Here is a 13,226-nt window from a genome sequence, read left to right as displayed (position 1 = left end):
AATCCCGCCCCTCGGTTTGACTGACGTGCGAACGATTGCGTGCGGAGGGGCGTGTACTCCACGCTCGTAGCCCCGCCCCCTCGGCTTGATGGACGTGTGTCCTCGAGTTCTCTGGAGAAATTAATCGCAGTGTTTGCTATGGATGCCGCGTCCAAACGCGCGCTGCGATCAGAAGTCGGCGTGCTGCTGAGCTCGGTGTCGGTGTGATTACCGGATTATCGCTGTCCCGCGGGAGAACGGAACGGGACATTGCTGTGGCGGAGTGGGAAAAGTTTCTCTTACGTGACGCGTTGTCGCGTCGCGTTCGGAATAATCGGCGTCCATGCAACAACGGAGCAACGCGGAGCGGCTGTGATTGTGAATGGAGTCGCGGAGCTCTGAGGTCTGATTATGGAGCAGCGCAACGGGACGCGACGCTCCAATCCGCCGCAGCTGCGCATCAACGCGCCGAGCACCGCGCGAGAGAGAGCGGCCAGGTGCGCACTACACACTACACTAACTATACACACTACACTACACACTACACTAACTATACAACACTCGCTCTCACACATATTTTAGGAAGCCCTTTTTTACTTTGATGGAATATGGGAATTAAATAATAAGAATAGAAACACACACACACACACACTAACACTCTCTCTCTCTCTCTCTCTCTCTCTCTCTCTCACACACACACACACACACTCTCACTCTCACACACACACACTCTCTCACTCTCTCACACACACACACACACACACACACACACACACACACTCTCTCTCTCTCTCTCTCTCTCTCACACACACACTCTCTCACACGCACACACACACTCTCTCTCTCACACACACACTCTCTCTCTCTCTCTCTCTCTCTCTCTCTCACACACATACTCTCTCACACGCACACACACACTCTCTCTCTCACACACACACTCTCTCTCTCTCTCTCTCTCTCTCTCTCTCTCTCTCACACACACACTCTCTCACACGCACACACACACTCTCTCTCTCACACACACACTCTCACACACACACACACACTCACACACTCTCTCTCTCACTCACACACACACACTCTCACTCTCTCACACACACACACTCTCTCACTCTCTCTCACACACACACACACACACACACACACACACACACACACGCACGCAGGTGTCAGTTTTCCCAGGTGTGTCCTGATGACAGATCTTTGTTCAGGTTCTTTAAAAGAGTTAATGTAAAGGTCTTAAAGTCAGTGTATTACATGTTGAATGTATCGCAGAATTAAATGTCGTTTTTTGCAGGACAAATTCAAATCAAAATACATTTACTTGAGATGCAAAATGAACGAATGAAGTCTTGTTTTCTGAAATATTGAGCAAAATGAAGGGAGTTTACGCTAAAGACCAGAAGAAATGTCAGCGGGAAATAATATTAGAATAATATTTGAATAATATTTGAATAGCAGGTATTTGTTCTTGTTTTAATCATACTGTAAACTCATTTCATTTTGAAAAATAAACAAATACAATTTTTATATCATACAATTAATATTTAAATTAAATGTTTAACTATATATTTATATAAATTTATACTTAACACACACATATATATACATAATAAATCATAATTACTATAATTCAATATAGTATTGCATTTATAATGAAGTGTTGCTAACTCATTTACAGACATGTAGATGTAGAAATCATACGGATGTATTGTGTTCTATTCAGTTTTTTTTGTATATTTTCTTAACTTGGTCTTAAAACGACCTTCATAGCCCTGTTTGCTGGACTGTTAGTGTGTGTTTATCTGGTTAGCTGGTTAACCCGTGGTAGATGAGCGGCTGTAAACATGGCCTCAGGGCTGAGATTCCTTCAGGAGTCTCTCACCTGAGCACACACCTGAGGAGTCTTGTGTTTCAGTGTGGATCCGTACGGCTTCGAGCGCTCCGATGATTTCGACTATGAGTCCTACGAGGAGCTGATGTCCGAGTATCTGGCCGTTCTCACCAGGAGGTCCATCAAGTGGTCCAAACTTCTGCAGGGCAAGCGGCGAGTGGACAGGAACCTGAAGGGTGTGTGACGTCAGCGCAGTGTATTTGTGTACCATCATCATCATCATCATCAATCAAAATTTTATTTTTATGTTCCACAGAAAGAAGAAAGTCATTGTGGAATTCAATTTATATATATATATATATATATATATATATATATAAGCTGTGGATTTACATTTAATATATAATTTATATTTAACAATTAAAACAATTATTTATACATAATATTTACTTACTTTTAGTCATTTAGCAGACGCTTTTATCCAAAGCGACTTACAAATAAGAAAAAGTAACTAAAACTAAAAGTTAACACTCTGTAAATACTCTATACCCACACATTTAAGAAAATACAGAAATTAAATAAAATTGACAAATGCATACAACAACAACATTTCAATAGTAAACATATAAAGGAAAAAATAAATTAATAAAATAAAACCGGTGTCGGAGTCGCACGGTAGAGTCGATGGGCTTCACACTAAGAGGGCTTCACACTAAGAGGGCTTCACACTAAGAGGCTTCACACTAAGAGGGCTTCACACGAAGAGGCTTCACACGAAGAGGCTTCACGCTAAGAGGCTTCACGCTAAGAGGCTTCACGCTAAGAGGGCTTCACGCTAAGAGGGCTTCACGCTAAGAGGGCTTCACACGAAGAGGCTTCACACTAAGAGGCTTCACACTAAGAGGCTTCACACTAAGAGGCTTCACACTAAGAGGGCTTCACACTAAGAGGCTTCACACTAAGAGGGCTTCACACTAAGAGGCTTCACACTAAGAGGCTTCACACTAAGAGGCTTCACACTAAGAGGCTTCACACTAAGAGGGCTTCACACTAAGAGGCTTCACACTAAGAGGGCTTCACACTAAGAGGGCTTCACACTAAGAGGGCTTCACACTAAGAGGCTTCACGCTAAGAGGGCTTCACGCTAAGAGGGCTTCACGCTAAGAGGGTTCACGCTAAGAGGGCTTCACGCTAAGAGGGCTTCACGCTAAGAGGCTTCACGCTAAGAGGCTTCACGCTAAGAGGCTTCACGCTAAGAGGGCTTCACGCTAAGAGGGCTTCACGCTAAGAGGCTTCACGCTAAGAGGCTTCACACTAAGAGGGCTTCACACTAAGAGGCTTCACACTAAGAGGGCTTCACTCTAAGAGGGCTTCACACTAAGAGGGCTTCACACTAAGAGGGCTTCACACTAAGAGGGCTTCACACTAAGAGGCTTCACACGAAGAGGGCTTCACACGAAGAGGCTTCACGCTAAGAGGCTTCACGCTAAGAGGCTTCACGCTAAGAGGCTTCACGCTAAGAGGCTTCACGCTAAGAGGCTTCACGCTAAGAGGGCTTCACGCTAAGAGGGCTTCACGCTAAGAGGGCTTCACGCTAAGAGGGTTCACGCTAAGAGGGCTTCACGCTAAGAGGGCTTCACGCTAAGAGGCTTCACGCTAAGAGGCTTCACGCTAAGAGGCTTCACGCTAAGAGGCTTCACACTAAGAGGGCTTCACACTAAGAGGCTTCACACTAAGAGGGCTTCACTCTAAGAGGGCTTCACACTAAGAGGGCTTCACTCTAAGAGGGCTTCACACTAAGAGGGCTTCACACTAAGAGGCTTCACACTAAGAGGGCTTCACACGAAGAGGCTTCACGCTAAGAGGGCTTCACGCTAAGAGGGCTTCACGCTAAGAGGGCTTCACGCTAAGAGGGCTTCACGCTAAGAGGCTTCACGCTAAGAGGGCTTCACGCTAAGAGGGCTTCACGCTAAGAGGGCTTCACACTAAGAGGGCTTCACACTAAGCTAAGGGGCTTCACACTAAGCTAAGAGGCTTCACGCTAAGAGGCTTCACGCTAAGAGGCTTCACGCTAAGAGGGCTTCACGCTAAGAGGCTTCACGCTAAGAGGCTTCACGCTAAGAGGGCTTCACACTAAGAGGCTTCACACTAAGAGGGCTTCACACTAAGAGGGCTTCACTCTAAGAGGGCTTCACACAAAGAGGCTTCACACTAAGAGGGCTTCACACTAAGAGGGCTTCACACTAAGAGGGCTTCACACGAAGAGGCTTCACACGAAGAGGGCTTCACTCTAAGAGGGCTTCACACTAAGAGGGCTTCACACTAAGAGGCTTCACACGAAGAGGGCTTCACACTAAGAGGGCTTCACACTAAGAGGCTTCACACGAAGAGGCTTCACACTAAGAGGGCTTCACTCTAAGAGGGCTTCACACTAAGAGGGCTTCACGCTAAGAGGGCTTCACGCTAAGAGGCTTCACGCTAAGAGGCTTCACGCTAAGAGGGCTTCACGCTAAGAGGCTTCACGCTAAGAGGCTTCACGCTAAGAGGGCTTCACGCTAAGAGGGCTTCACGCTAAGAGGCTTCACGCTAAGAGGCTTCACGCTAAGAGGGCTTCACGCTAAGAGGCTTCACGCTAAGAGGCTTCACGCTAAGAGGCTTCACGCTAAGAGGGCTTCACGCTAAGAGGGCTTCACGCTAAGAGGGCTTCACACTAAGAGGGCTTCACACTAAGAGGGCTTCACACTAAGAGGGCTTCACACTAAGAGGGCAAAGAGGACTTCACACTAAGAGGGCTTCACGCTAAGAGGCTTCACGCTAAGAGGGCTTCACGCTAAGAGGCTTCACGCTAAGAGGGTTCACGCTAAGAGGGCTTCACGCTAAGAGGCTTCACGCTAAGAGGGCTTCACGCTAAGAGGGCTTCACGCTAAGAGGGCTTCACGCTAAGAGGCTTCACGCTAAGAGGCTTCACGCTAAGAGGCTTCACGCTAAGAGGGCTTCACACTAAGAGGGCTTCACACTAAGAGGGCTTCACACTAAGAGGCTTCACACTAAGAGGGCAAAGAGGACTTCACACTAAGAGGCTTCACACTAAGAGGCTTCACACTAAGAGGCTTCACACTAAGAGGCTTCACACTAAGAGGGCTTCACACTAAGAGGCTTCACACTAAGAGGGCTTCACACTAAGAGGCTTCACGCTAAGAGGCTTCACGCTAAGAGGGCTTCACGCTAAGAGGGCTTCACGCTAAGAGGCTTCACACTAAGAGGCTTCACACTAAGAGGGCTTCACACTAAGGCTTCACACTAAGAGGGCTTCACACTAAGAGGCTTCACACTAAGAGGGCTTCACACTAAGAGGCTTCACACTAAGAGGGCTTCACACTAAGAGGGCTTCACACTAAGAGGGCTTCACACTAAGAGGGCTTCACACTAAGAGGCTTCACACTAAGAGGGCAAAGAGGACTTCACACTAAGAGGCTTCACGCTAAGAGGGCTTCACACTAAGAGGCTTCACACTAAGAGGGCTTCACACTAAGAGGCTTCACACTAAGAGGGCTTCACACTAAGAGGGCTTCACACTAAGAGGGCAAAGAGGACTTCACACTAAGAGGGCTTCACACTAAGAGGGCTTCACACTAAGAGGGCTTCACACTAAGAGGCTTCACACTAAGAGGGCTTCACACTAAGAGGGCTTCACACTAAGAGGCTTCACACTAAGAGGGCAAAGAGGGCTTCACACTAAGAGGGCTTCACACTAAGAGGCTTCACACTAAGAGGGCTTCACACTAAGAGGGCTTCACACTAAGAGGGCTTCACACTAAGAGGGCTTCACACTAAGAGGCTTCACACTAAGAGGCTTCACACTAAGAGGCTTCACACTAAGAGGGCTTCACACTAAGAGGGCTTCACACTAAGAGGGCTTCACACTAAGAGGCTTCACACTAAGAGGCTTCACACTAAGAGGGCTTCACACTAAGAGGGCTTCACACTAAGAGGGCTTCACACTAAGAGGGCAAAGAGGTCTTCACACTAAGAGGCTTCATGCTAAGATGGCTTCACACTAAGAGGCTTCACACTAAGAGGGCTTCACACTAAGAGGGCTTCACACTAAGAGGGCATCACACTAAGAGGCTTCACACTAAGAGGGCTTCACACTAAGAGGGCTTCACACTAAGAGGCTTCACACTAAGAGGGCTTCACACTAAGAGGGCTTCACACGAAGAGGCTTCACACTAAGAGGGCTTCACGCTAAGAGGGCTTCACACTAAGAGGGCAAAGAGGTCTTCACACTAAGAGGCTTCATGCTAAGATGGCTTCACACTAAGAGGCTTCACACTAAGAGGGCTTCACACTAAGAGGGCTTCACACTAAGAGGGCATCACACTAAGAGGCTTCACACTAAGAGGGCTTCACACTAAGAGGGCTTCACACTAAGAGGCTTCACACTAAGAGGGCTTCACACTAAGAGGCTTCACACTAAGAGGGCTTCACACTAAGAGGGCTTCACACGAAGAGGCTTCACACTAAGAGGCTTCACACTAAGAGGCTTCACACTAAGAGGGCTTCACACTAAGAGGGCTTCACACTAAGAGGGCAAAGAGGTCTTCACACTAAGAGGCTTCATGCTAAGAGGCTTCACACTAAGAGGGCTTCACACTAAGAGGGCTTCACACTAAGAGGGCTTCACACGAGGGCTGCCGCGGTATAATAACCTTTTTTATACCTATCTAACAAATCACTGCTAGAATTCAGCTGGACCCACTTTCCTATTAATCACTAAAAATGGCCAAGCAAGTGCAGACACTGACAAGATACGCGATACAGTACGAGACCAAATGCGATTTCAGCAACTCTCAACATAGTAAACCTATATAGTAGCAATTATAATAATAATAATAATAATATTATATAGTAATCATAGTAGACTGCATGTGCGTGACGTCGCCACTTAGGATCTATCACTTGTCTGTTGCCTGGGTGCTAGTTTCTCCGTAGCATGCTAATCGCGCTATTTTGAGCAATGTAAACACAAATTAGTAATAAAATCTAAAGAAATTTCTGATCATCCTCCATAATGCGGTGGTTATTTACACCTCATATCATATGTAAACATAATATATTACCTTATTTTTATTATTATTATTAATATTATTAAATACTACTAAATGTATATACAAATTGCTTTTATAATATATTTAAAATATATTAAATTACATTATATATAGAAAATAGATGGTAAAATAAAAAAAATTGGAATTACGTTTAATAATTTATGTAGTAAATGTTTTAAAAAATTATTTATATATTCAAAATACATAACTGTATATTACCTTATTATTATTAAATACTACTAAACATATATAAAATTGCACTTATTTTTAAAATATATTAAAATTACATTTATACAATTTATATATTACAATGTTAAATTATTTATATAAATAATATATTCTTATAGTTATTAATAGTTGAAATGTAAAGCTGTTGAATCACATTTAATATAGAAATTATATATTACAATATATATCATATATTTTAGTATTATTAATAAAAATGACTGTTTTTAAAAGTTGTACATTTACACACCGTCTTTGACCTTTGAGTTCCACAGAACTAGTGAACACTGCTGTGAGGGCGTGACTGAAAATCTTTCTTTCTTTCTTCTTACTGTCATAATGAACCTTCATTCAGTCTTTTGATTCTGAGAAATGTAAATACAGAAATGTAAACATGTCCGTCCTGCAGTACTGCTGCTGATGGTTATTCTTGTGTGTTCATGTGTGTGTGTCTGTCTGTTTGTCTGTGTGTGTGTGTGTGTGTCTCTCTCTCTGTGTGTGTCTGTGTGTGTGTGTCACTCTCTGTGTTTGTGTGTGTGTGTGTGTGTGTGTGTGTGTGTGTGTGTGTGCAGTGAAGCGGTACGTACGGAAGGGCGTCCCAAACGAGCATCGTCCGCTGGTGTGGATGACAGCGAGTGGAGCGCAGGAGCGTCAGGAGAGGAACCCCGGCTACTATCAGTCTCTGCTGGATGCTCAACACGACCCCAGACTAGTGGAGACCATCCGCACTGGTCAGACCTCACACACACACACACACACACCGCTCTGTGATGATGATCAGTGTAACAGCAATACGCTTGAGTCACTTTATCTTTCCATGTCTGTAGATTAGTCAGCTGATGTATGTTAGTTTACTCTGTACTGTGTGATTTCCTGCAGATCTGCACAGAACTTTCCCAGATAACGTTCACTTCCGTAAGTCGGCGAATCCGTGTCTGCAGAAGGAGCTGTTTAACGTGCTGCTGGCATACGGACAGCACAATAAAGCAGTCGGTTACTGTCAGGTACGGTCACATGATCACACACCTGAACTCTAAACACAATGCTGTTCAGGGGAATCAGTGAATCAGTTGTGTTCAGGGGAATCAGTGAATCAGTCGTGTTCAGGTGAATCAGTTGCGTTCAGGTGAATCAGTCAAGTTCAGATTAATCATTAATGTTCAGATGAATCAGTCGCGTTCAGGTGAATCAGTCATGTTCAGATGAATCAGTCACATTCAGGTGAATCAGTCACGTTCAGATGAATAAGTCTCGTTCAGGTGAATCAGTCGAGTTCAGATGAATAAGTCTCGTTCGGTGAATCAGTCGAGTTCAGATGAATCATTAATGATCAGGTGAATCAGTCGAGTTCAGATGAATAAGTCTCGTTCAGGTGAATGTCGCGTTCAGGTGAATCAGTCGCGTTCAGGTGAATCAGTCGCATTCAGATGAATCAGTCGCGTTCAGGTGAATCAGTTATGTTCAGATGAATCAGTCACGTTCAGGTGAATCAGTCACGTTCAGATGAATAAGTCTCGTTTAGGTGAATCAGTCGAGTTCAGATGAATCAGTCGCATTCAGGTGAATCAGTCACGTTCAGATGAATAAGTCTCGTTCAGGTGAATCAGTCGAGTTCAGATGAATAAGTCTCGTTTGGTGAATCAGTCGAGTTCAGATGAATCAATGATCAGGTGAATCAGTCACATTCAGATGAATCAGTCACGTTCAGGTGAATCAGTCAAGTTCAGATGAATCAGTCACGTTCAGGTGAATCAGTCACGTTCAGATGAATAAGTCTCATTCAGGTGAATCAGTCACGTTCAGATGAATAAGTCTCGTTCAGGTGAATCAGTCATGTTCAGATGAATCAGTCACGTTCAGGTGAATCAGTCACGTTCAGATGAATAAGTCTTGTTCAGGTGAATCAGTCGAGTTCAGATGAATCAGTCGCGTTCAGGTGAATCAGTCGAGTTCAGATGAATAGGTCTCGTTCAGGTGAATAAGTCTCGTTCAGGTGAATCAGTCGAGTTCAGATGAATAGGTCTCGTTCAGGTGAATAAGTCTCGTTCAGGTGAATCAGTCGAGTTCAGATGAATATGTCGAGTTCAGGTGAATCAGTCGAGTTCAGATGAATCAGTCGCGTTCAGATGAATAAGTCTCGTTCAGGTGAATCAGTCACGTTCAGATGAATCAGTCACGTTCAGATGAATAAGTCTCGTTCAGGTGAATCAGACGAGTTCAGATGAATAAGTCGAGTTCAGGTGAATCAGTCACGTTCAGATGAATCTGTCACGTTCAGATGAATCAGTCACGTTAAGATGAATAAGTCGAGTTCAGATGAATAAGTCGAGTTCAGGTGAATCAGTCACGTTCAGATGAATCAGTCACGTTCAGATGAATCAGTCACGTTCAGATGAATAAATCGAGTTCAGATGAATAAGTCGAGTTCAGGTGAATCAGTCACGTTCAGATGAATCAGTCACGTTCAGATGAACCAGTCACGTTCAGATGAATCAGTCACATTCAGATGAATAAGTCTCGTTTTTGGTGAATCAGTCGAGTTCAGATGAATAAGTCTCGTTCAGGTGAATCAGTCGAGTTCAGATGAATAAGTCGAGTTCAGGTGAATAAGTCGAGTTCAGGTGAATCAGTCACGTTCAGATGAATCAGTCACGTTCAGATGAATCAGTCTCGTTCAGGTGAATCAGTCGAGTTCAGATGAATAAGTCGAGTTCAGGTGAATCAGTCACGTTCAGATGAATCAGTCACGTTCAGATGAATAAATCGAGTTCAGATGAATAAGTCGAGTTCAGGTGAATCAGTCACGTTCAGATGAATCAGTCACGTTCAGATGAACCAGTCACGTTCAGATGAATCAGTCACATTCAGATGAATAAGTCTCGTTTTTGGTGAATCAGTCGAGTTCAGATGAATAAGTCGAGTTCAGGTGAATAAGTCGAGTTCAGGTGAATCAGTCACGTTCAGATGAATCAGTCACGTTCAGATGAATCAGTCTCGTTCAGGTGAATCAGTCGAGTTCAGATGAATAAGTCGAGTTCAGGTGAATCAGTCCAGTTCAGGTGAATCAGTCATGTTCAGATGAGTGCCTGATGGGATACGTAGAGCTGGTGTCCATCCATGTTCTCATGAAGTCAGTCATTGTGTCAGTTTGTTTCTTCAGTGTAAATTTGCACAGTATTTCCAATGCAAATGAAGTGACTGAGTCAGTGGAAACACACATGAAGCCGTTCGCTCGTCCTGTCAGTATGACGGAGAGTTTCTGACACTCTCACTCTCTCAGGGAATGAACTTCATCGCAGGATATCTGCTCATCATCAGTAAGGACGAGGAGACATCGTTCTGGCTGATGGAGGCGCTGCTGGACAGAATCCTGCCAGGTGTGTTTCTGTTTCCTCCTGATCACTGACCAGTGCTTACTCATGTGAACAGAGACACACACACACACACACACACACACACTCTCATTAGAGGTCACAGAGTGTGTGTGTGTGTGTGAGACATGAGCAGATGTATTCTGAGCTCACGTCTATGAATAAACTCAGCTCAGGTCACATGGTCTGATCCTACAGCACTGCACTTCCTGTTCCTGCTAGAGCTCAGATCCACGTCTGACTGACAGATGATCATCATGAAACATTAATGCTCTGTGTGTGTGTGTGTGTGTGTGTGTGTGTACAGGATGTGATCCTGTATGTTCTTTAATAAAAATAACAGTTATTGAAGGGAAAAATAAATATGATTTAAGTATTTTAATTGTTTATTTTTTTTAAATAAATGATGATAAAATGTTTTGTTTTTAACATTCAATTGTTTTATTTAATATGATTAAATAATTTGCATTATTTAGCACTTCAAATTTTGTTTTGTTTTTAGCATTTTAATTATTTTTAATATAGATAAATCAATTTTTTGTTTTTAGCATTTTAAGTTAATTATTCATAATATAATTAAATAATAAAGCATTTTAAGTTATTGCTAATATAAAGTAATTTTTAGTTTGCAACATTTTAAGTTTTAATTTTAAATATCTATTGTGTTTTCAGCATTTTAATTAAAATATTTTAATTTGTTTTTAGCATTTTAAGAATTTTTGATATACTTAACTAATATTTTGTGTTTTTAGCATTTTTTTTTTAAGTTTTTTATTATTAATTAAATAATTTAAAAGTCATCCTGAGGCCCTGGTTGAGAATCCTTCACAAACTACTCTTGAAGCAGTGAAAGTACTATTAAAACCTCTGAATCAGACCTCACTGTGGCCTCTGACCCCGGTCTCAGATTACTACACTCCTGCGATGCTGGGTCTGAAGGTGGATCAGGAGGTTCTGGGCGAGCTGGTCCGGATCAAGGTTCCGGCGGTCTGGAGGATCCTGCAGGATCACGGTGTCATGTGGACTCTGGTGGTCTCGCGCTGGTTCATCTGCCTCTTCATCGACGTTCTGCCGGTTGAGGTGGATTTTACTTGTTTTAAGCAAAATGCACTTCATTTAAATTGAGCTTTTCTAGCAAATGCATCTTGATTTAGGAGTTATTTTGACTAGAAACAAGACAAGAATACTGAGCAAGGTAAGGCTTTTTAGCAGTGTCCTGACCCTGTGTCTGTGCTCCTCAGACGGTTCTGCGGATCTGGGACTGTCTGTTCTACGAGGGATCCAAGATCCTGTTCCGTGTGGCTCTGACGCTGATCCACCATCATCAGGACCAGATCGTGCAGGCGCAAAACCTGCCAGACGTCTGCGAATGCTTCAAACGCATCACCAGAGGAGCCTTCGTGGAGGACTGCCACGCTTTCATGCAGGTACAGCGCACCTGTCCACTTCCTGTTCCTGGAGATCCAACTTCCTGCTGAGTTTACCTGAAGACCTCCAGGAGCAGGAAATCTGGATCTCCAGCATATATACTGCTGTTTGCTGTCAGTATGATTTTTAATGTTTGAAAGAGTCTCTTCTGCTCAGCAAGGCTGCATTTATACAGTAAAAGTTTCTGAAATATTATTCTAATGTAAAACAGCTGTTTTCTATGTGAATATGTGTTAAACTGTAATTTATTTCTGTGATCAAAGCTGTATTTTCAGCATCATTACTCCAGTCTTCAGTGTCACATGATTCCTGAAAAATAAAATGCATCAGTTTTCACAAAAATATTGTGCAGCACAACTGTTTTCAACATTGATAATAATCAGAAATGTTTGTTGAGCAGTAAATCAGTATATTATTATGATTTCTGAAGATCATGTGACACTGAAGACTGGAGTAATGATGCTGAAAATACAGCTGCAGATCACAGAAATACATAAGAAGAGACTTTCAGAAACATCAAACTCATGCAGATCCCAAACGTTTGATCACGTTTCTTTCTTAACCTCATGTGAGTGTTTGAGCTGAAGTCTGCTCTTCTTCTGCTGGTCTCAGAGGATCTTTCAGGAGCCTGGGAGTCTCTCCAGGTCCACGGTCACTAAACTGCGTCAGAGCTGCCGGGCTCGGATCACGGCCGGAGAATCCTGACGCTCAAACATTCCCTCTGATCGTGTGCGCTCACAGACTCTGTCATAAAGATGTATTTTCTTATATTTGTAGATGTAGAAGAATCAGAGATGCTGGACTTGATGTCTTTAATACTTCCTCTTCTTAGTTTAAGACCAATAATACTGTGACTTCCAGCTCTTCCAGACTGATGTGTTTGAGCACAAGCAGCTTCAGGATGAGATCTTCAACTCTACAACTCACTCATTAAAGCTGAATAGTCGAGAAATACATATACATAAGCATAGCTGATATTTGTTTACAAAACTAGTTTAAATAATTTATGCAAACACCTTTGGAAAAAATAAAAAGATCATAAACTCCTAACACTGTTGTTATTCTTAACTGGAACTATAATTTTTTTTTTTTTAGCCTTTTGTTTTATTTTTAAAAGTTAAATAATCTTGTTTTTAGCATTTTGTTTTAATATAAATATGCAAAATACTAAAAACAAGAAAATAAATGCTCAAATAAAATGTTAATATCAAACAATTAAAACTTAAAATGCTCAAACAAAATTGTAATTTGAACTTAGAATCAACTTTGTTAACTGAAATA

General features: G+C 42.7%; 1 protein-coding gene across 1 annotated transcript; it reads left to right on the top strand.

Annotated features, from left to right (window-relative positions):
• The first annotated feature begins 98 nt into the window (after window positions 1-98).
• Window positions 99-12,993, top strand: grtp1a (growth hormone regulated TBC protein 1a). Its single transcript, XM_079421130.1, has 8 exons — window positions 99-476; window positions 1,898-2,049; window positions 7,719-7,877; window positions 8,026-8,150; window positions 10,427-10,523; window positions 11,425-11,597; window positions 11,759-11,944; window positions 12,558-12,993. Exons 1-8 carry the CDS (start codon window positions 391-393, stop codon window positions 12,648-12,650), a joined length of 1,071 nt encoding a protein of 356 aa, XP_079277256.1. The 5' UTR covers window positions 99-390; the 3' UTR covers window positions 12,651-12,993.
• The last annotated feature ends 233 nt before the right edge of the window (window positions 12,994-13,226 follow it).

This window comes from Barbus barbus (genome assembly GCF_936440315.1).
Source record: "Barbus barbus genome assembly, chromosome: 7".
Lineage (NCBI taxonomy): Eukaryota > Metazoa > Chordata > Actinopteri > Cypriniformes > Cyprinidae > Barbus > Barbus barbus.
The sequence above is the reverse complement of the archived record's forward strand: the minus strand, read 5'-3'. Positions and strand labels throughout refer to the sequence as shown.

Coding starts and splice junctions, on each gene's coding strand:
- grtp1a (XM_079421130.1), top strand. CDS start 391: ATGGAGCAGCGCAACGGGACGCGACGCTCCAATCCGCCGCAGCTGCGC. Junction 10,524..11,424: donor GCTGGACAGAATCCTGCCAG/GTGTGTTTCTGT, acceptor CCCCGGTCTCAG/ATTACTACACTCCTGCGATG. Junction 11,945..12,557: donor ACTGCCACGCTTTCATGCAG/GTACAGCGCACC, acceptor TGCTGGTCTCAG/AGGATCTTTCAGGAGCCTGG.